The sequence below is a fragment of the Papio anubis genome, chromosome 2 (assembly GCF_008728515.1).
Source record: "Papio anubis isolate 15944 chromosome 2, Panubis1.0, whole genome shotgun sequence".
NCBI lineage: Eukaryota > Metazoa > Chordata > Mammalia > Primates > Cercopithecidae > Papio > Papio anubis.
This window is the reverse complement of record NC_044977.1, coordinates 111,104,669-111,128,706: the sequence shown is the minus strand read 5'-3', so window position 1 is coordinate 111,128,706 and position 24,038 is coordinate 111,104,669. Positions and strand designations below refer to the sequence as shown.

General features: G+C 41.3%; 1 protein-coding gene across 2 annotated transcripts in view; it reads left to right on the top strand.

Annotated features, from left to right (window-relative positions):
* Window positions 1-24,038, top strand: part of USP13 (ubiquitin specific peptidase 13) — a 135,256-nt gene that overhangs the window by 91,199 nt on the left and 20,019 nt on the right. For both annotated transcript variants that reach the window (XM_003894796.4, XM_009201318.4), the window contains exons 13-19: window positions 983-1,157; window positions 8,350-8,438; window positions 10,852-10,974; window positions 13,166-13,192; window positions 16,847-16,990; window positions 19,794-19,960; window positions 21,801-21,954. In XM_003894796.4, the coding sequence (XP_003894845.1) occupies window positions 983-1,157; window positions 8,350-8,438; window positions 10,852-10,974; window positions 13,166-13,192; window positions 16,847-16,990; window positions 19,794-19,960; window positions 21,801-21,954 (879 nt within the window). The remainder of the gene's footprint in view (window positions 1-982; window positions 1,158-8,349; window positions 8,439-10,851; window positions 10,975-13,165; window positions 13,193-16,846; window positions 16,991-19,793; window positions 19,961-21,800; window positions 21,955-24,038) is intronic.

Genomic DNA, 24,038 nt, shown 5'->3' with positions numbered 1-24,038 from the left:
CTCTTTTTCCCTTTGTATTTAATCATTTGAGTAGGAATAGCACAGAGGCCTTCGAGGTTGGTAGCCCTATGTCTGAGGTGTTGGGTAACCTCCACAGGAAGTTGTCTTGGCAGTGTTGGTTACTGTCATGGGTGTGTGATGGTGGCTAACTGCAGTCCTGTAGTTATCCTCCTCCTTGGCCTCACACCTCTGTGGGACCCATGACCTCTAATCATAGCTGCTGGTGGAACCAAATCAGAAAATGTATAACACCGGATCTGGTTCTTGGTTCTTGTCAGGCGCTTAGCAGTGGGTTTTTTTTTTTTTTTTTTTTCCTGCCTTTGGTTATTTTATTTTAAAACAGCTTAGAGTTAACAGGAATGTTTTTGTTACTTCTGTCTATGTGTGTGATCATTGGCAAAAATTGATCCCCTTACACAATATAACATCTCTTTCTGGCCTCATCTGTTGGGTTGTGGAGGAAGTGCTGATCAGGGTTTGAAGTCCAGCTTTGTCAGTAATTGGCTGGTTTTGACTTTGGGCCTCAGTTCTTCAGCAAGGCAGTGAAGGACTGGGAAGAGGTTAGCACTTGGACCTTTACTGGCTATAAAATACTCTGATGTGAAGGCCTTGTTTTGGGAGGATGGCATTTGAATAAACCCAGGATTGGCCTTTGGACAAACCAGGTTCATGGGCATTTATATCACACTCATGGTTTGACCCTCTCACCCACCCAGGCCAGGCCAAGCTCACACTTCCCTCCTGTCAGTCTCAAAGGGGAGCACGCAAAAAGATGTGAATGGCTCAATGCCACCTGTCAGTGCAACTCTAAAGACAGCCCCAGAACAGCCTTTCAGCAGGCGCATCTGGCTCTGTAAAGGACAACAAATAAGCAACCCTGGCCCAGCCCAGAAGCCTTCAGGGAAGACTGTTCAAAGAGGGTGCTTTTCATTTCCGTAGGGTAAGAGCGATTGCAAGGTCATTCATTTGCTCTTTCCCTCAGATGAACTGATCGCTTATGAACTAACGAGAAGGGAAGCAGAAGCAAACAGAAGACCCCTTCCTGAGTTGGTGCGTGCCAAGATACCATTTAGTGCCTGCCTTCAGGCCTTCTCTGAACCAGAAAACGTTGACGATTTCTGGAGCAGTGCCCTACAAGCAAAGTCTGCGGGTGTGAAGTAAGTGTGTGTTATGTGTGTTGGCAGTGGGGTGAGGAGGGGCCTTTAGAGGTGGGGACAGGGATAGGGGAGAGGGAGTGGGTGTTATTTGTGTCTGTGTGTATTTGTTCATTGTGATGGATGGGATTATGGTTCACACACCCTAATTTTCGTCATACTTCACTTGTGTGAGACGTGTCCAATAAAACAGGCCTGTGATTTATATTATATGCTAAGGAGGGGTTTTCTTTTTTCTTTTTTTAAATGTAAGGTTGTGATTTATTCTCTATTAGGAGCCTGCCTGCCTGCCTTCCCTCCCTTCCTCCCTCCCTTCCTTCCTTCCTTCCTTCCTTCCCTTCCTTCCTTCCTTGCCCACACCCCCAGCCCCTCTCTCACCACGAGAGTATAGCAAAGAAACAATCCCATACTCCCAAATGGCAAGAATGACATTATTAGTGAAGAAATTATAAAAATACTTAAGACAAGCCTCCATATTTAAACTCCATTGTGCTATATTTTAACTCCATAATTAAAGACTTGGTCTAGAACTTAGTTGACTATGTTTCTCCTTGGAGACTAGGAGTCTCAGGACATCTCAAAGTGAACAGGAAGTCTCCTGAGCATTGGTTGAAATGAGCCGCTCAGGGTTTAGTCAGGTGTCCTGTTTTCACATTATGAGGCTGGTTGTCAGACACATACAAGTTTTTTTTCCCCATCTGCCACCCTAGTTGATTTGATACAGTCGAATCCTTGCCAACATACTTCATATCACTGCACTTATTGGAAAAACAGTGCTTACAGTGGCAAAAAACAAAGGGAGGTCTGAAAGTTTGGCTCCAGGAGTTTTGCTACATTCAGATATTCTTTGGCCATTTTTCTTTGAGGCTAAGATTGAGATTTTGGATAACATAAAGGGGATTAAAGGATGGAACAGCTGGTGTGGGCTGTTTTTACCATGGCCTCAACAGCAGTTCAACCTGTATATATATATATAATATATAACATAATATATAATAAATATATAATATACAATATATTATAATAAATATTATATTATATAATATATAATATAACAATATATAATATATAAATATAATATAATATTTATAATATATACTATATAATATAATATATATTATATATACTATATAATATATTATATATACTATATAATATATTATATATATATTTTAGATGGAGTTTCGCTCTGTCACCCAGGCTGGAGTGCAGTGGCATGATCTCAGCTCACTGCAACCTCCGCCTCCTGAGTTCAAACAATTCTCCTGGCTCAGCCTCCCGAGTAGCTAGGAATGCAGGCATGTGCCACCAAGCCTGGCTAATTTTTGTATTTTTTTTTTTTTTTTGAGATGGAGTTTTGCTCTTGTTGCCCAGGCTGGAGTGCAGTGGCGCGATCTTGGCTCACCGCAACCTCTGCCTCCCAGGTTCAAGTGGTTCTCCTGCCTCAGCTTCTCAAGTAGCTAGGATTACAGGCCTGTGCCACCATGCCTGGCTAATTTTGTATTTTTAGTAGAGATGGTATTTCTCCATGTTGGTCAGGCTGGTTTCGAACTTTCAACCTTAGGTGATCCTCCTGCCTTGGTCTCCCAGAGTGCTGGGATTACAGGCGTGAGCCACTGCGCCCAGCCAATTTTTGTTTTTTTAGTGGAGACGGGGTTTTACTATTTGGCCAGGCTGGTCTTGAACTCCTGACCTCAGGTGATCTGTCCTCCTCAGCCTCCCCAAAGTGCTGGGATTACAGGCATGAGCCACCATGTCTGGCCTCAGCCTATATTATATGTTCTCTGTGAAACCCCTCCCTCAGGTTTCTGCTGTGTTTCAGATTATAGACTTCATATGTTAAAAACAGGAAAGCAAAAACAATTTATTTCAAAAAGGAAAAGCAAGCCATATTTGTTAAAATTATTTTTAAAAAGCTCCCTATCCAAGGGAGATTAATAGTAGTTCATTTGGGATCAGTTGCCCATCACTAGGCATCTGAGTGTTCATCCTAGGACTGCTCAGTTGTAGGCGTGGGTGGTTGTGTGTGTGCATGTTGTGTATGTGTGCACACGTGCATGTGCCTGTTTGTGTCCTTGCAGATAACAGTTGTTGAGTTCGCAAGTTCAGTGTAAGAGATACTTTATTACAACTCAGAGATATCTTTGGGCAGTTAGACCTCTACACCCTCTATTAATGATGGAAGCAATTTTTAAAAATCATTGACAGTAGGTGTAAGACTGATTCCTCGAACATTTATCCTTTTCTCTTTGTGCTTTTGTTCTGATTCCATTTTGGAGGTGGAAGGTGATCATGGGGCCTGGAAGCTTCGAAAGCCCCAGCATCAGGTGTGAGCTGCAGAGTGGGATATTGTTCACTTGCCTGGCCCTCGGCCACACCTTTCTGCTCTTCAGAAAAGTGCCTGGTGTCTTAGAAGTGCAGGGTGTGACACACTCTCTGTGCCTGCCTCTCCCTATAAGTGTCTTACCAGGAAGCAGCGTTTACAACACCTGGAAATGGCCCATCTTTAAAATGCGGACTGAGAGGTATTAGCTTTCCACAGACAGGCAGATTCCCTGAGCCCAGGGCTAGTGGTCAGGAGACCTGGATTCTTCTCCTGTGTCCACCTCCCACCTTAGCTTCTGTCCTGGGGCAAAGTCACCGCCCAGTGATTCCATCTGTAATGGAGAAATGATGCTGTCCTGAATTTCTCCTCAGATGCTACAAAATATTCAGTTGTAGGCAGTGCTAGCCTATCTATCTAGAATCCTCGAGGAGGGGTTTCTGCTTCCTATAGTTCTTACAAGGACCTTTTACCTTTTCTTTTTTGTCTGCATACACACATGCTCTTGCATGTGCCTTTTATATACATGAGAAGAATTAGTACTGGGCATATCCAGTTGTTATGAATTGAAAACTAGTCCCTGTGGGAAAGAAAAAGACAACGTTAAAGGTCATAAAGCAACTGTCATTTATTGCACATTTGTTATTGCCAGGTCATGTGTTAAGCACTTCCCTTCAATGATCATATTTCATTCTCTTAGTAGTCTGAGGTAGGTACCATTATTTTCTCATTTTATGAAGGAAGAAATAAAAGACGTAATTGGCCAGTAAGTGGCAGGCATGGGATTCATTCCAGTCTGATTGAGTTCAAACTCTCAACGCTTGTTATCGAGCACCCCTATATTCCTTGTCATGCTTGCTTATCCTTACATTTTTGTAGTCTTGCTTTTCTTTATTATGCTTTATCATGTTTCAAATATAAGTTTTGAGAAAACCAGTTCAGTAGATTTCTAAGAGATGTTATTTTTATTTCCTGCAGTATAAGCTGTGATTCAGTCTACATTTTATTAATTTGGGGCCTTGAGTTTTTCTTTTGTTACACCCAGAGCCTGAAGACCAGGAAGAGGCAAAAAAAATGTCCTAAATATCTTGGCGGATCTTGCATCAGTGTGGGCCAGACGTAAAGACCCTTCTCTTAAATGATCATGAACAGACTGTGTCTGGGAAGAATATTAGTGCTTGGAACGTTTATTCACCCAGCAAATATTATCACTCACTTAGCATATTCTAGGCAATGGGTTGAACAAGACCTAACTCCTGCCCTCAGATAGATAAAGAGTTGAGAGGGAGAGATTTTTACTTACCCATGATCATTTCTAAAGAGAAAAGCATACTGTGGGGTTGCAGAGCACAGACTCTGGGTAGATGCCCAGTGTTTGAATGCCCAGGCTAGAACTTATTGGTATGCGACCTTGGCCAAGTGACCTCACCGCCATAAGCTCCGGCTTCCCTATCTGTAAACTGGGGATAATAATGGTACTTTCTTTACAGGGTTGAGGTAAGGATTAAGTGAGATAAGTCGTGTAAAGTGCAAATATGGGATGGAATTGTTATTTCTGTTATCTTTATCTTCCTTTTTTTGTCTTTGATGATGTAATTTGAGTGTGGTGGATTGATGATTATATTTTCAACAAGCAGACAGGGTAAGATTACGAATTTTTTTTAGTTGTTAGGTTTTCAATACTGTAGACATCTTAATGTCTTAATGTCAGGAAGAGGTACACTTTATATTTCTTTCTCAATACCATCTTTATTGTATTTTTGCCTTAATTGTGATTTAGCGAACAATCAATATATTTTAAATAATGTTAACAGGTTGTTAACAACAACACAATATTGTTGTTGGGACCTACTCTAAGCACTTTATATGTCTTAAAGCATTTAATTCCCATAACAGCTCTTTGAAGTAAATTTGCTGTCTATCTAGATCATTAGAATGACTTACATTCTAATGATCTTTATTAAAAACGTATCGCTTTCCAAGAAATATTTTAATTCCAGGAATTAATGTTAGGAATAAAAGAATAAGCTGAACATAATTTATAACTTTGCTAGATTTAACTAACTTGATGTCCCCAAACTGCAATAAATGAATGCAAAGCATAGCTTTTGAGATTGATTTGAATGGATACATACTGAACAGTTACTACATGTGAGCGATTCAACTTGAGACCCTATAGAGGTTACAAAGATGAATAAAGAATGTTTTTCCCAATAGGGCAAATATTATGTGAACACCATCTAAATCTACTTTCTGGTACTTTTAGGTTGGCAGCTACCCATAACACAGTGATGTGTTAAATTGTCCCTGCCCCAAACTTGAGTTATTTCCCTACCCCTACTATGGTATTACAGCTGACACTCCACCTAGATACTGACCACAGAGCAACTTCAAGAGTCTCAGGGATCCTGAGTCATATTTTGGAAATTATTGGTTGACCAATGTCTTTTGTTTGATTTCACTGTTATGTATTTTCCAGATTTTAAGCTAATGTGGTAGGAAGAGGAGGTGAGACAAAGAACATTTTTACATTAAAATATCATGGCCAGGTGTGGTGGCTCACATCTGTAATCCCAGCACTCTGGGAGGCTGAGGTGGGTGGATCACATGAGGTTAGGGGTTCAAAACTAACCTGGCCAACATGGTGAAACCCTATCTCTACTAAAAATACAAAAATTAGCTGGACATGGTGGCAGGTGCCTGTAATCCCAGCTACTCAGGAGGCTGAGGCAGGAGAGTTGCTTGAATCCAGGAGGCAGAGGTTGCAGTGAGCCAAGATCATTCCATTGCGCTCCAGCCTGGGCAACAAGAGCAAAACTCTGTCTCAAAAAAAAAAAAATTTATATATATATAATTATATATGAAATTAAATATATAATTATATATATAATTAAATAATATAATTATATATATATAATTAAATAATATAATTATATATATAAAATACAAGATGGAAGTTGTTTTTTGGTGCAGTTGAGGACTTGGTGACATTTAAATAAGAATAATGTTTATTACTGCTTCTCAGAAGATAGAAAAACCTAATTAGAGATAATATATAATTTCTGGAGAGTGAGCCTGGCTAATAGTAGATCAGTTGCTTGGGATGATAAAGCTCCTATTTTCTGAGCGTCTTTATATTACTGCCTTTATTCTTCTACCAACTTTGTAATGGAGAATTTGAGATACAGGAAATTTAAGTAACTTGCCTGGGGGTAAAATACAGATAAGTGACAGTTCGATTCAGCATCCAAGGCTCTGTAGCTTCTAGCCCTTTCGTGACAAAATAATCATGCTAATTCCTTAGGTATATACAATACTTTCTAGTGTGCCAAGCGATTTCACATCATTTCATGACATTGCATGGCCTGGCAGGTAGACATGATTAGTAAGTCCATTTTGTAGATGGATCAGGGAGGGTCAGTGATTTGCCCAGATTTGGAGTGAATGAAGTGGCATTTTCAAGACCCACATCCACGTCGTTTGACTGTTTTTTGTCCCGTGTTCTGTCCCTGTGCTGTGCCTTTTCTCTGACACTAGGGGGCAGCAATACATTTGCATTAATTTTCTAAATTCTGGGAAGATGCATTACAAGTAGAAGGCAGTGACTTAGATTTGAAAAGTGGAATAGGGGAGGATATTCTAGAATTTTTTATTTTAAAAGGTATCTGCGATACCTATCAACAGCTTATTTTCTTTTTTACATATACCTACCACACCTACATTGACTACAAACAAAAATGGTTGTTAAAAACAAGTTAATAAACGTGGAGTGAATGAGCTTGAACTAGGGTATGAATTTGGTGTACAGGTTGAACAGTCTGTGTATAAAATTGCCAAATCCATGCCCGGGAAATTGAGCCTTTCTGAAAGTTTGAAGAGGATTCAAGATACTGGTAATGTGTATTAATTTTAAACTTCAAGGCCCAGATTCAGATGTTTTGGATACTTATCCCATAATATGTCTACCGCTAGGATCCATGTGGTCATGGATTAGGTACCACAGTATTTTAATGAGGCCCTGGCATTTCCAATAGTCAACCTCAACCAAAGTTTCAGTAAGCCCTTCGTCTGCCAACTCTGTGCTATAAGACAGTGACTCTGTGTGGAAGTGGAAATGGAGGTGGGGGTGTTTCAGGATCACCTGGGGAGCCTTTTCAAACCCCACATACATGTACATCATACATGCATGCTATAAACAGTCAAAAATATGTCTACTAAATTCTAGCAAGGATTTCAGAAAAAATAAATGGTTGAAAAGCACTTTTCAGAAATATAAAACACCACAGCAAAGTAAAAGTAACAATTTTGAAACAGGTCCAAAAGCATTCTTTTTTTTTTTTTTTTTTTTGAGATGGAGTCTCGCTGTGTTGCCCAGGCTGTGTTGCCCAGTGGCGCAATCTTGGCTCACTGCAACCTTCGCCTCCGGGGTTCAAGTGATTCTTCTGCCTCAGCCTCCCGAGTGGGGATTACAGGCGTGGCCCTACCACGCCTGGCTAATTTTTGTATTTTTAGTAGAGACAGGGTTTCATCATGTTGACCAGGCTGGTCTTGAACTCCTGACCTCAGGTGATCCACCTACCTCGGTCTCCCAAAATGCTGGGATTATAGGTGTGAGCCACCGTGCCTGGCCAAAAGTATTCTTAAAGGATAACATCCTATGCTAAACATTTTCTTCTTGTGAAGAGGACAGGACAAATGAGCAGGGGAGAGCGAATGTGTGTCCTCTTATATGTCTGTGTTTGTGTGTTCCTCCTCTTCAGTTCAGCTGTTGGAATGGCCAGGTGTGCCTCAGACAAAGTTGATATGCTTTTTGAACTGTATTCACAATACTTACTGCCTTGTTTCATTGATATATCCCCTTGTGTTTCCCAGAACATCTCGCTTTGCTTCATTCCCTGAATACTTGGTAGTGCAGATAAAGAAGTTCACTTTTGGTCTTGACTGGGTTCCCAAAAAATTTGGTAGGTATCTTTTGCATGCTTTTGCTTAAAACGTCAAATGAGCCATTTAAACAACATGGCATGTGAAAGAGCCCATGTAGTTGGCTGCCACAAACAGTTCCATTTCATTTTTCCATCATTCTCACCTTTCTGTTTTGAATCAGAGTATTCTGATTAGATAAGAACTGACAATACAAATTCCACCTGCTTACCCACCCCTCCAGTTATGGTTTCTGGAATGACCGAATTCTAAGAGTGTAAACAGAATCCTCACATTGTCAAATAAACAGTGCTTTCCAAACTTGAACGTGCATATGAATGACCTGGGATCTTGGTTAAAATGCAGATGCAGATTAGGCAGGTCTGGAGTGGGCCTGTGATTCTGTGTTTCTAACAGGCTCCCATGTGATGCTGCTGCTGCTGCCGATGCTGTTGGTGCTGCTGGTCCACAGACCACACTTTGAGCAGCCAGTGGTTGAAGATGCTGTCTCCTCTTAGCATCTCTCCTCTGCCTCTGAGCAGGCAGGTGTGGCTAATGACATTCACTTAAATCATACATATATTATTAATAATAAAGTAGAAAAAGCCAGTTGCATTAGACAGTAAAACAAAAGGATGTGATTTTGGCTTCATGAGGTTTTCTTCATGCTAATTTTAAAAGTTCCTGACCATTGTTAGAGGTTAATTTTTCAGACAATGCATAAAAGCCTTTCTCCAGCATTATGATCTGATGCCAAGGGTGTTACTAGGTTGTCCTCAGTGGTGTGGAAGAATGTACAGGTTCTCAAGCAAGTACCTTGGACTATTTGCCAGACTTTTAAAGTTTTTATGTTTTTAAGTACTTAAGAAAAAAAAACCCAACTAAATCTTATGCTGGTTAACTAAGCACTTGTCCAAAGGGGATAGGTAAAAAGGATGTAGAATCGGCTGGAGTGATTTCCTAGAGACCTCCAGCACTAACAGTTACACAGCACTTGTTTGTCATGGGAAATTGTGCTGGGCTGTTCTGATCCTGCAGGAGATCCTCCCTTTTCTTGGCGGAATAGTTTTGTGAGCAGGGGAAGACAAGAGGGCAGGATGCTGACCACTCAGCTTTTCTTCCATGGACCTGAAAAGTAACTGAGAGAAAAAACTTCCTTGTTCTGAAGGCTTTGAATTGCCTTGGAGATAGTTTGCTTATTTTCTTTGTCCTTGGAATTTCTGTAAAGGAATACAACATTTGAATCCCATTTCATTGACTTGCTGAATTTTAAGGAACCTCAAAATTTTCTTTAATGAACCTGAATTTTTCTCTTAAGGAGCAGTTGTATTGATTTTGTTGGTCAGTTTTTATGTTTGGTTTTGCTGCCTCCTGAAATTTAAATTTGCTTTTGTAAACTAAGCTCTGTTCTTTGGGTCGTTGTTTTAAAATAGGATTTATGTACCTGGTGTCATCACTGATTCTGGGGGCAGTACTTTCAGGTTGTTTGCTAGCCCAAAAGATGTATCCTGTACCAACATTTGAACCCATTTTCCATTATTGTCATCTGAATATGTGCGATACTAAATCTTGACAGGGTATCAGTCAGACAAATTTTGTATTTGAATAAGTCAACACAACAACGGAGTCAAGAAGTTAAGAAAAGTACTGTAAAGATAATACACTAGAGATTCAATTAATTTCTTTAAAACTTCATTATTTATTCAAAACCATATTTAGAATATCCATAGTACCCATCATGATCCGAGAATGGGTTGCATCGTCAAATGGGGTTGCAAACTCAAATGCCGAACAAGGACAGGGTAATAATCTAAATGAAGGACCTGGGCTGAGTATAGGAAGCTTGTAGCTAGCTAGCTTGGCCTTGCTTGGGTGTTCCCACGTTGAATAAAGAGATGAACTAGAAAAGCTACCATAAGAATCAGATTAGCACAAACATGATGCTCAGGGAGCAACAAGGAGCAGTGGGGTCTGTGTCAGACTAGCATTGCACCATTGTCTAGGGTAGAAACTGAAGATCAGCTCCAGATGGTTGTTACCATATGAGAATATGCTACAGCTTTATGCTTTTCAAAATAAGCTGGAAATCTGGATTTTACCTTACATCTTCTGATTTAAAATTTGGAATTTGTTGTTCACACTTCTAAAATATCAAACAGATTGTGTCTGGGCCACACATGGTCTATGGGCTGCCAGTTTGTGACCTCAGGCTTAAATGATTTGCTCTTGTTTGGTGTGAAATCCTGCCACCCACTGTATTTTCCCTGGGTTCTCCACTAATATCTGATTAGTCTTGATGAACCTGCTGGTCGAGCGACATATTCTAGGGAATTGAAAAACATCCCTTAGCTCTGTCTAGACACGTGCATGTAGAGTTATAGTGCTGGTATTATAATAAGCACATAATAAGTGATTATGGAGAGCCCAGTGGATATAATCTCTCTCATTTTACAGATGTTTCTATTGATATGCCAGACCTACTTGATATCAACCATCTCCGAGCCAGGGGGTTACAGCCAGGAGAGGAGGAACTTCCAGACATCAGCCCCCCCATAGTCATTCCTGATGACTCAAAAGGTACCATCTCCTGCCAGGAGAATATGCTCTATCCTCCCACCCTGTTCTACAGGAACAGTCTCTTTCTTCCACCACTGTGTTGCTGCTACCACCACCACCCACTGGGGGTCTAGCTGCCTTGCTGTGATGTAACCTACCACCGACACACAGAAAGGGGGCATAGCTGCAATGATAAACATAAAATAGACATTGTAAGAGGCACAGACCCATCATGTGTGGTCGAAATGGACAGTTTTTTTCTGTAGGCTCTTAGTCTAGGGAAGCTGTCATTCTTGGGAGTACCTTTGGACAACCTAAAGGGGAAATTGAACGGCATGAGTTGGTTTTAAAAACTATGATGGCATCTTACCTCCCCAGCTTTGTTACTGCTTCATAGAAAGGAAGAGGTTTGAGTTTCTCTTTGACTCTGTGACCCTGTCGCTGGTCATTGTTCAGAATACATAACTTTTTTTTTTTTTTTTGAGGCAGAGCCTTGCTCTTTTGCCCAGGCTAGAGTGCAGTGGCATGATCTCAGCTCACTGCAACCTTCGCCTCCTGGGTTCAAGCAATTCTCCTGCCACAGCCTCCCGAGTAGCTGGGACTACAGGCGCACACCACCATGCCTGCCTTATTATTATTATTTTTGTATTATTAGTAGAGACGGGGTTTCACCTTGTGAACGAGGATGGTCTCGATCTCCTGACCTCATGATCTGCCCACCTCAGCCTCCCAAAGTGTTGGGATTACAGGCGTGAGCCACCGTGCCTGGCCTCATAACTTTTTAGTGGAAAAGGACATGCCAAAAATAGTTGTCTCACCTTTGTGGGTTCAAAAACAGTGTCAGAAAAATCGTGGTTTAATTATTAGCTCAGTTATCCCGATGAAATCAGTTTCATTCTGGCTTTGTTCACTCACCTGTTTACTGTTCATCTTCCTAATGAGTTAATCAGGTAAATTAACTCATAATGACAGAGCGCTCTCTGGGACCGTCTACTAAAGGTTTTCCATCAGTTAAACAGTGAAGCTGGTCAGGTATAAAGGAAGATGAGTCTAGAAGGAGCAAGATAGGATTCAGATAGCATCTGTATTTTGTTGTTCTCTAATGCTGGGTCAGATGCTAAATTATAGAGAAAGAGTAGAGAAGGGACATTCTAGGTCATGTAGTACAGTTGGTTCATTAAAGGGGTTAAAGAAGGATCAGCATGGGCATCAGATAAATACAAGAAGGTTTATTAGTACTGCTCTGGCTCTCTCTGATGTTCATAATAGAATCTTTGGTTTGTAGTTACACAGAGCTCTTAGAAATACAGAGAGAGGGCCAGGCGTGGTGGCTCATGCCTGTAATCCCAGCACTTTTGGAGGCCAAGGTGGGCAGATCACGAGATCAGGAGATTGAAACTATCCTGGCCGACATGGTGAAACCCCGACTCTACTACAAATACAAAAATTAACTGGGAGTGGCCACGTGTGCCTGTAATCCCAGCTACTCAGGAGGCTGAGGCAGGAGAATCGCTTGAACCAGGGAGTTGGTGGTTGCAGTGAGCTGAGATTGTGCCTCTGCACTCCCACCTGGTGGCAGAGCAAGATCCTGTCTCAAAAAGAAAGAAAAGAAAAATACAGAGAGAGGCCGGGCACAGTGGTGCATCCCTATAATCCCAGCACTTTGGGAGGCTGAGGTGGGAGGATCACTTGAGCCCAGGATTTGAAACCAACATGGTCAGCATAGTGAGACACTGTCTCTACAAAAAATAAAATATTTAAAAGTTAGCGAGGCGTGGTGACTGGTGATGTGTGCCTGTAGTTCCAGCTACTCAGGAGGCTGAGCCAGGAGGATCACCTGAGCCCAGGAGGTTGAGGCTGCAGTGAGCCATGACTGCTGCACCACCCTCTGGCCTGGGTGACAGAGTGAGACCGTGTCTCCAGAAAAAAATTTTTTTAAAGAAGAAATAACAGAGAGATAATAGGGAAATAGTAGTTTGTTAGGATAATAATCAAAGCATCATGTTTTAACTAACCTAAATGCCTGAAAGCTATTACTTTCTCTCATTACTGAGGCTGCGGTGGTCTGTGTGCGATTGAGGGACTGACAACAGTGTGTGGTCCCTAGGGGTGGGGAGGGCAATTGGGAATGCTCTGGATCAATGGGTTTTCTTTTTCTAAAACTCTTCAACATGGTTTGGTCTCATTTTCTGTCCTCTCCCTTAATTTCCAGATCGCCTGATGAACCAATTGATAGACCGTATGTATCTTTAAAAATGTTTCCCAATGTCCTACTATTGTTACTAATCTGATGAATTTGTCTGTGAGAGTTCAGTAAAGAGGCATTGTTCTGTAAGTGTGTGTGTGCAGCTTTTCCCAGGTGGGAACGACTCTGTGTCTGCTAGTCAGTGACACACTGATCAGGTGGCCCGTGGGGCTCAGGAGAGTGACCACTGGCATGAGGCTAACCAGCCCTGGGTCACAATCTTGGCCTACAGTTTATGACTGTGTGACCTGAAGTAATTTACTTACCTTCTCTTTGCCCCAGTTTCCTCCTGTGTGAATGGGGCTAGACATGCCCTTTCTTCCCTCTCTGGCCACTGAGTAGGCCTCTTTGTGCAATGGTGGCACATGGTCAGTCACTTTTTCCTCTCCTGCTGTAAGACACATAATGAAGACACACAGCTGACAGGACATGATAGTGTTAATTAATGCTCTCAAGGATATTAGTTTGACTGGATTGTTTGTTAATTTTATAGCCTTTTAGTTCCTAATCCTGTGGGAGTTGATACTCTTGGTTTTCTAGAAAGAACATAAAAAATAAACAATAGACAGTATTTAGATATTAACTAGGAGAAAGATAAAGCATTTAACACTAGATACTCTAAATCTTTTGGTCTGTAAAGTCTTTCAAGACAGTAACTAATATTAATTTAGGAGTTTGAATCTTACACATTGCAAATGATTGATCATGTAGCTTAGACTTCCATGTTTCCTTTCTTGAGACAATTATGTTTTGCTGATTGTTAGAGGAGTGATTAGAGTCAGCAAGAGTCAGCCTGCCATGATCTTCACATGCTACCTGGTAGGACTGTGGGTAGCCTGGGACATACTATTCCCACTGCGAATAATCTAATTGTAATAGCCGCTGCTAAAGTTTTTGAATGCTTACCATGGATCATTTTGCATTTATTGTTCCATAAATTTTTTTAACAGTCTACAACTCTAGTTTTTATAAAACAAGGTCCCAGATCTCACTGGGACAGGTCTACAACTCTACTTTTTATAAAAAATGGTAGGAAGGGCAAGGCAGGTGACATTTTGTAGAGGATCAAACTTCCTAGATCTAGGAAGTTTTGGAGACGCAAGACCTGGGACCAGAACTAGGGCTAGGAATTACCGTGCTTCTCAGGCCACTAGACTATCTTGGCATGTGAGAGATTTGCTGGTTGCGCCTAATGCTGTGGAGAGCTGACCTGCGGGATCTCACGCCATGGGAAGTGATGGGCATTTGGAACTCACTGTGCCAGAGGAGACTGCCTCTGACTGTGAGAGCATGCAGCCATTTTTTAGTGTTGCTGGTTTGGCCATTTGTTTCCTCCTGGATCTAAGCATGCTGTCTTACCAACAATCAGGAGAAAATAAAACTACCTGTCATGAACTGACATTTGCATCCTACCTTTCTTAAATGTTTTTTTATTTTTTATTTTTTATTTTTGAGACAGAGTCTTGCTTCAGCCTCCCAAGTAGCTAGGACTACAGGTGCCCGCCACTATGCCCAGCTAATTTTTGTATTTTTAGTAGAGACAGGGTTTCACTGTGTTAGCCAGGATGGTCTTGATCTCCTGACCTCGTGATCCACCCGCCTCAGCCTCCCAAAGTGCTGGGATTACAGGCATGAGCCACTGTGCCCAGCCCTTAAATTTTTAAAAAGAATAACTTTATTTTCTCATTACAAAAGTAAAAAGTCATTTAGAGACTATAGAGTAGTCAGAAGAATCATCCATGGTTCTATCACCTGTCTATAACCACTGTTGACATTTGGGGTATATCCTTCTATTCTTTGTTGTGCCTGGCTCACTTTATTTTTCACAAAAATGCAACTATATATTTCTTGTTTTTTTTTTTTTTTTTTTTTTTGAGACGGAGTGTCACTCTGTCACCCAGGCTGGAGTACAGTGGCACAATCTTGGCTCACTGTAACCTCTGCCTCCTGGGTTCAAGTGATTCTTCTGCCTCAGCGTCCTGAGTAGCTGGGATTACAGGTGTACGCCACCACGCCCGGCTAATTTTTTGTATTTTTAGTAAAGATGGGGTTTCACCATGTTGGCTAAGCTGGTCTCGAACTCCTGACCTTGTCATCTGCCTGTCTTGGACTCCCAAAGTGCTGGGATTACAGGTGTGAGCCACCATGCCTGGCCGGAATTATATATTTCTAGTCTAATATTATAAACATGTATGTTTGAGATTATATCTCAACTGCCATTGAAAGGTGTTCTGCAGAGTTTCATAGTTTCTTTACTGTAGGATTCTTTACTACAGAACTTTTGAGTCTTCACTGTACTAATGCACATCATGAATTTCTAAGGAGAAGATAGACTATGTAGGTTTAAAAACTTATTTGACCACAGAAACCCCATTTTTAATTCAACGATTACATCTCTTAGAACACTACGATCCTGCAGAACACCATTTGGGAATCACTGTTGTCCAACATAATTGTTTTCTGAACATTTGACCTTGATAGGATGTTTTATGTATCTTCCTTGTAAGAGAGCACTTTGGTAAATGCATTTTGGTTTTTTGAGACAGAGTCTCACTCTGTCGCCAGGCTGGAGTGCAGTGGTGCGATCTCAGCCCACTGCAACCTCTGCCTCCCGGGTTCAAGCGATTTTCCTGCCTCAGCCTCCCAGATAGCTGGGACTACAGGTGCACGCCATCACGTCCAGCTAATTTTTGTATTTTTAGTAGAGTCGGGGTTTCACCATGTTGGCCAGGATGGTCTCCATCTCTTGACCTCGTGATCCACCCGCCTTGACCTCCCAAAGTGTTGGGATTACAGGCGTAAGCTACCGCACCCGCCTGGTAAATGCATTTCAATACAAAATTTTTGTAGAACAGCTATCTCTCATCTCAGTTCTTCTACTGATTGCCAGAAAATTGACAGAAGTTTTAGTAGAGTCCTCAGGACATGGAAAACCCAAGGGATATATTTTATATTCCAGTTTTTTCTCCTCTTTTGGTATAATATGAGAACAGTGTGTATGTGTATGTATCCTTACATACACACAGCTTTACACACACATCTCTATCAATATCTATATGTTATTAACAAAAGAAAAAACCCAAAGTGTCTGAGCCCAAGTTACTTTGTAAAGCTGTCTCTTAATATTTTAAACTTGTATAATTAAAAAAGGAAATTTTTACTTCTATACTTAACATTTGCACTCTCCATTTCCCAGAGCTGATTGCTTCCTATGATTGCCAGATGTATCTAAAGACCTGCATTAACTTTCTGTGAGGTTTAAGGAACAGGCTTTTAGGGCTGTAGATAGTGCTTTCTCTTCAAGTTTCAGTCATAGGAGAGGCTGCTGTAGAGGTCTTGAGAATGCTCTGAAATCATTCTGGGAATACACTAAATCTCCCCATATGAAACTAGGGAACTGTTTTTCATTGCTTGGATTGTCCAGGTGATTAACTTGGTTCCTATTTGGGTCAAAGATATAAACTTAGCCCAAAGAGCTTTAATATTTGGATGGCTTAAAACAAAATGAAACAAAGTAAAACTATTATCTACTCCCAACAAAATAGCACTTTCTTTGGGTAGCATGTGGATAAGAGAGTGAAGAGCAGCTAAGACAAGAAGCGATAGAGTTTCCTCTTTCACACTAGAATATCCTGTTGTGCTCTGTAGCATCAGACATCGATGAGTCATCAGTGATGCAGCTGGCCGAGATGGGTTTCCCGCTGGAAGCATGTCGCAAGGCTGTGTACTTCACTGGAAACATGGGTGCCGAGGTGGCCTTCAACTGGATCATTGTTCACATGGAAGAGCCAGGTAGGTGACAAGAAAATGGAATGGCTTTGGAGTCTGATGTGACCCTTAGTGATGCTGAGTCCTGGTCCTTCCAAGGCCCCTGTGGTTGTATCCCTAGAAAATGACTTTACAGTTCCTAATCTGCTGCAGTGGAGGAGAAAGCCAGTCTTTGTCTTTCTTCTTGTTTTTAAAAACAACAGTTTTAGGCCAGGCACAGTGGCTCACGCCTGTAATTCCAGCACTTTGGGAGACTGAGGTGGGCAGATCACAAGGTCAAGAGATGGAGACCATCCTGGCCAACATGGTGACACCCTGTCTCTACTAAAAATACAAACATTAGCTGGGCATGTTGGTGCGTACCTGTAGTCCTAGCTACTCAGGGGGCTGAGGCAGGAGAATCGCTTGAACGCAGGAGGTAGAGGCTGCAGTGAGCCAAGATCGCACCACTGCACTCCAGCCTGAGTGACGGAGCAAGATTCTGTCTCAAAAAAAAAAAAAGAAAAAAAGCAAGCAGCTTTATTAAGATATAATTCACCCCTTTAAAGTTTATAAGTCAGTGGCAAAAAGACCAATAGAGAGATATGGGATATACTTCCAACTAAGCAATGATGAAAACTTGAAATGGAAACATGGCCATGAAGAAACGGAAGCTGTTTAGTTAGCTTTTTCTTTTATCTACTTTATTAAGCTATAATGCATATATTCATCTATTTAAAGTGTACATTTCAATAGTTTTCCATAAATTCAGAGTTGTGCAACCATTACCACTATCAAATTTTAGAACATTTTGTACCCTCCAAAAGAAATCTCGTATATATTAGCAGTGACTCCCCGTTTTCCCACTCACCCCAGCCCCTGGCAACCACGAGTCTGTTTTCTGGATTTGCCTGTTTTGGAAATTTCATATAAATTGAGTCATATACGATGAGGTCGTTTGTGTTTGGTTTCTATCACTTAGCATAATGCTTTCAATCACTTAGCATAATGCTTTCAAGATTCATCTATGTTGTAGTATGTGTCAGTACTTCGTTCCTTTTTATGGTAAAATAATCGTCTACTGGGTCGGGTACAGTGGCTCATGCCTGTAATCCCAGCACTTTGGGAGGCTGAAGCAGGAGGATCACTTGAGGTCAAGAGTTCGAGACCAGCCTGGCCAACATGGTGAAACCCCATCTCTATTAAAAATGTAAAAATTTTCTGGGCATGGTGGCGGGCACCTGGAGTCTCAGCTACTTGGGAGGCTGAGGCAGGAGAATTGCTTGAGCCCAGGAGATGGAGGTTGCAGTGAGCCAAGATCATGCCACTGCCCTCCAACCTGGGCAACAGAGTGAGACTCTGTCTAAAATAATAATAATAATAATAATAACAACAACAACAACAATAATAATAGTCTATAATATGGATATACTACATTTTATTAATCTTTATCAATTCATGGACATTTGGGTTATTTACATTTTTTGGCTTTTATGAACAATGCTGCTATAAACATTTTTGTGCAAGTTTTTGTGTGGATGGACATTTATTTTTACTTCTCTTGAGTGGAATTGCTGTGTCATATGGTAACTCCATATTTAACTTTTTGAGGAATTACCAAACTGTTTTACACAGTAGTTGAACCATTTTACATTTCCACCAGTAGTGAATGTGAGTTCCAGTTTCTCCATATTGTCACCAACCCTTATTATTATCTTTTTTATCACACCCATCCCAGTGGGTATGAAGTGGTATCTTGTGGTTTTGGTTTGCATTTTCCTAATGACTAATCATGTTGAGCATCTTTTCATATGTTTATTGACTGTTTGTGTATCTTATTTGGAGATATGTCTATTCAAATTCTTCGCCCATTTCTAATGAAGTTATCCTTTTATTATTGAGTTCTAAGAGTTCTTTTCAAATTCCAGATACAAGATATATGAGATATATGATTTGTAATTTTCCCCCCATTCTGGTGTTTTTTCACTTTCTTGATGGTATCCTTTGAAGCACAAAAATGTTTAATTTTGATGAAGTCCAATTTATCTTTTTTTTTCTTTTATCACTTGTGCTTTTTGTGTTGTGAATAAAAAACCACTGCCTAATCCAATGGCAAAAAGACTTACTGTTATGTTTTCTTCTAAGATTATTATAGTTTTAGCTCCTACATTTAGGTCAATGATCCATTTTGAGTTAATTTGGTGTATGATGTGAGGTGAGGGTCTGACTTTATTCTTTTGTATGTGGATATCCAGTTGTCCCAGCATCATTTGTTGAAAATAATGTCCTTTCCCCACTGACTGGTCTTGTTGAAAATCAGTTAACCACAGGTATATGGTTTCATTTCTGGAATCTCAATTCTATTTAATTGATCCGTATGTCTGTCTTAATACTAGTACCAGACTGTCCTTTTTTTTTTTGAGACAGAGCCTTGCTTTGTTGCCCAGGCTGGAGTGCAGTGGTGCAATCTCAGCTCACTGCAACCTCTGCCTCCTGGGTTCAAGTGATTCTTGTGCCTCAGCCTCCCAAGTAGCTGGATTACAGACGTGCACCACTATGCCCTGCTGATTTTTGTATTTTTAGTAGAAACGAGATTTTGCCATGTTGGCCAGGCTGGCCACGAACTCCTGACCTCAGGCGATCCACCCACCTTGGCCTCCCAAAGTGTTGGGATTACAGGCATGCGCCACCGGGCCTGGCCCAGACTGTCTTGATTATTATAACTTTGCAGAATCATATTTTTCCTTGTTAGTGTTGTTTCAGGACACACACACACACACAAAAAAAAAAAAAAAAAAAAAAGAAAGAAAGAAAAAGGAAAAGACTTGGGTGTGGTTATTTTTCTCAGATTTTGCTGAGCCGCTGACCATGCCTGGTTATGGAGGGGCAGCTTCTGCTGGAGCCTCTGTTTTTGGTGCTACTGGATTGGATAACCAACCTCCAGAGGAAATCGTTGCTATCATCACCTCCATGGGATTTCAGAGAAATCAGGCTATTCAGGCACTACGAGCAACGGTGAGCATGAGAGACTGTGTGTGTGTGTGTGTGTGTGTGTGTGTGTGTGTGTGTGTGAATTTATTTCTGTAAGAGTTGAGACTTTCCAATGTGCTTTGATCATTTTGATTCATGTTTGATTCATCCGAATATGAATCTCACCATAGCTCATAAAGATTTATTTGCTTATTGTAAATATAAAGCTAAAATAAATGATTTTCACACAGAGAATTTAAGAATAAGGAGATAACAAATCTGGGGTAATATGAGCAAACTGAAAGAAACTTGATATCATCTTGAATATTTGTTAATGGGTCACAAATTTGACTTGGAGCCTGCTTGTGGCCCTGGAGGAAAGAGGGACACATGAAATTCCATGTTCAGTAAGAAGTCCTTTAGGAGATAGAATGCTTTTCTGATACCAAGACCTTGGGTAAATGTCTCTTAAAAGTCCTCATAAAAAACTGAGTGGCTCCTTGGAATTCTCTGCTGCTGTTTCTCTCTGCAGAAAGAGAAGGTTCTTCTGGTAGCCATGAACTTTTTGATATAAAGAAACAAGGGCCAGGCGCGGTGGCTCACGCCTGTAATCCCAGCACTTTGGGAGGCCGAGGCGGGCGGATCATGAGGTCAGGAGATCGAGACCATTGTGGCTAACACGGTGAAACCCCGTCTCTACTAAAACTACAAAAAATTAACCGAGCGTGATAGTGGGTGCCCATAGTCCCAGCTACTCCGGAGGCTGAGGCAGGAGAATGGCGGGAAGCGGAGCTTGCGGTGAGCCGAGATCACGCCACTGCACTCCAGCCTGGGTGACGGAGCGAGACTCCGTCTCAAAAAAACCAAAAAACAAAAAACAAGGGACCCTGAAACTACAGGGTACACGATTCCCTTCTGCAGTGCTGATATCTGTTTAATATCGAGGGAAAGTACTTAACAAACAAAATAAAACCCATCCTTCCTGGTCACACCATAATCCACTTTTGAGTAGATATCTGCTGTCGATTACTTCTTGCCTATCCTGATGGGGTACCTGCTAGGATCCATTGCTGAGGTCACAGTGGCTCTTGACTGTTTCATGAGAATGTGGCTGGAACAATCTGTCTCCCTTTAAGATGATTAAAATATCTCAACCAGAATTTGTTTTACGTGGGGTACTTTCTTGTGCTCCACTCATTTTATTTGCCTGACTGTTTCATTAGAGGTTCTACATCTATACAAATTCTTTAACTTGCCAGTGATGTCACCAGCTGAGAAAGATGGAAATATTTTTATGGTCAATTAGTTTGAAGTACATGGAGTTCAATTTAAACAAGTATACTTACCTAATCAGTGTTGTTGTCATTAATCAAGATATTGATCTTGTCTTTACTGGAATTCAAACATTTTACCAACATTCCAGGAGAGAAGGCTCTAACATAGTACCACACTGGCATCCCTCTATTGTTCAAAGTTATCTGCAGAAAATACAGTTGGTAGAGAAGGTAGTGTGTGCAATTAAAGTGGCTTTAGAAAGAGCTGCACTTAAATGCCATAACCTTGGTTATTCCACACCTATTATTATCAGCATCTTCCTGCAGAAAGGCTGAGCTAACATTGAGATAAGCTTTGGAATGCTGATCTGCTGCTTAGAACTGTTTTCCAGTAAATCCAATTACAGATGTCAGCTGGGAGGCTTGCAGAATGCCATGCCAACTGAACGTGCCTGTCATGCAGAGTCAGAGCTTCTTACTCAGTGGCACTTAGGACTAATGAATTTAGACCTCCTTCCCTATCTGCTTGACATCTAGTTGAAATGGTCAGGACTTAGCGAGGTCTGAGGCTGCATGCATTGTAAAAATGTGTGTTTCTTTTTTGTTGTTAGAATAACAACCTGGAAAGAGCACTGGATTGGATCTTTAGCCACCCTGAGTTTGAAGAAGACAGTGATTTTGTGATTGAGATGGAGAATAACGCCAATGCAAACATTATTTCTGAGGCCAAGCCTGAAGGACCTAGAGTCAAGGATGGATCTGGAAGTAAGTTCTTGCCTTAGAGGCTGTCTGAACAGTCAGGACTATACATTCAGCTCATGCCCTTCCCTCCCACCACGACATATTCAAGCCTTTGCCATCATTCAGAAGTTAGCACAGATCCCATCTTCTTCGTTTTTTTTTTTTTTTTCTTTTTGAGACAGAGTCTCACACTGTTGCCAGACGGGAGTGCTGTGGCATGATCTCGGCTCACTGCAACCTCCACCTCCCAGGTCCAAGCTATTCTCCTGCCTCAGCCTCCCGAGTAGCTGGGATTACAGGCATGCGCCACCACACCCAGCTAATTTTTGTATTTTTAGTAGAGACAGGGTTTCACCATGTTGGCTAGGCTAGTCTTGATCTCCTGACCTTGTGATACGCCTGTCTCAGCCTCCCAAAGTGCTGGGATTACAGGCATGAGCCACCGTGCCTGGCCGGATCCCATCTTCTTAGAAATGGTGCAGTTTGCCACTTTGCATAGGCCCCGGTGATCTGATAAAGTCATGTCAGAATCATGTTGCTTGATCATGTGTGTGTCCCTAAGTTTAGGGCCAACTTTGATTTTGTCTGTTCCTTTGAGGTAAAATTTCTTCATGGACCATGGGAGCTTTTGTCAAAAAGGGAACATTTGTTTTCATGGTAGTGTTTTTTGAGTAGTAGCAAAGTGGTCTCATCCTTGATCATATCCTTAACTCATACCAACTACTGATAATATCCTGAAGGGTTGTCTCAGGATGATAGGAAGAGGTGCCATAGGCTGTTGTTCTGCCTTTTAATAGTAAACACGTACGTATGTCACTGTGTGCCATGCAGTGTTCTAAGCACTTTGCATATCAACACTCATGTAATCCTCACTACAACTGATTTTACAGGTGAGAAAAATAGAAGCACAGAGAGGTTGGGTACCTTGCCAAAGGCCACGCAGCTCTTAAGAGATGGAACCAAGATTCAAATGCAGAATCCTTGTTCTTAACCGTTGTGATATCCTGCTTCTTGGGCTGTCATTGCCTGTAGAATAATGTTCAGGCTCTTTAGCTTGGCATTCAGCACCTCCTCCAGTCAGATCCCAGGCCACCTGGTCTCCCAGTGTCACTTCTATACTCTCTATACCTGCAGCTGGGATGCCTGGGACTATAGCCACACTCTTAACCTACTCAGCTGTCAACAACTCTCTTCTCAACCTGCAGGTGTTTGCTCAGGTTAACCCCTATTTTTGAAATGAACCTTCTCTCCTGTCACTGCACATTAAAATTCTCATCACTATTTAGAACTTGACCACAGATTCCATTTCTCTGGACTGCCTTCCTAGATCCTTGTCATAATCAGCTCATGTTTACCTCATATGCTAGTAATAATTATACCAGTATGAAAAATACTCCCATTTGTGCCATCTTTAATCCTCACAGTAACCTTATGAGTTACATACCATTACTATCCCCATTTTACAGGTGAAGAACCTGAGATATGGAAGGCTAAGTAGTAGCTTGTCAAGGTCTCATAGCTAGGGATGGGTAGAACCACAATTCGTGTGCAGGCAGTCTGCCTTCAGAGCCTGTGCCTGTAGCCACTGAAATGCATTGTTAGTTAGTTAGTTAGTTTGTTTTGAGACAGAGTCTCACTCTGTCACCCAGGCTGGAGTGCAGTGGTGCGATCTTGGCTCACTGCGACCTCCACCTCCTGGGGTCAAGTGATTCTCCTGCCTCAGCCTCCTGAGTAGCTAGAATTACAGGCTCGGGCCACCACGCTTCATTGTTAGTTCTTCTGTTATTAGAGGTATGAAATTGATCTTGCAGTAAAATTACTTCTGTAGGTATTTGTGTCTCCCATTTGACTAGGAGCTTGCCCAGGGCAGAGGCCATTTGGCTTTTATAAAACTCATGGTGTCTAGCATGGTGCTAGACACATAGAAAGTACTGAGTAAATAACAATTGTATTTAACTAAATCTACACTAGCAGCATTTGTTCCTATAATCATATAGTGGCAGATCTACTCATTAATCTTCTTTCCAGACCTAATATGTACGTATTGATATAGAGCTAGAGAGAGATGGTAGGAGGGAACTTTCTTCTTTTTTTTAAAATATAAAATA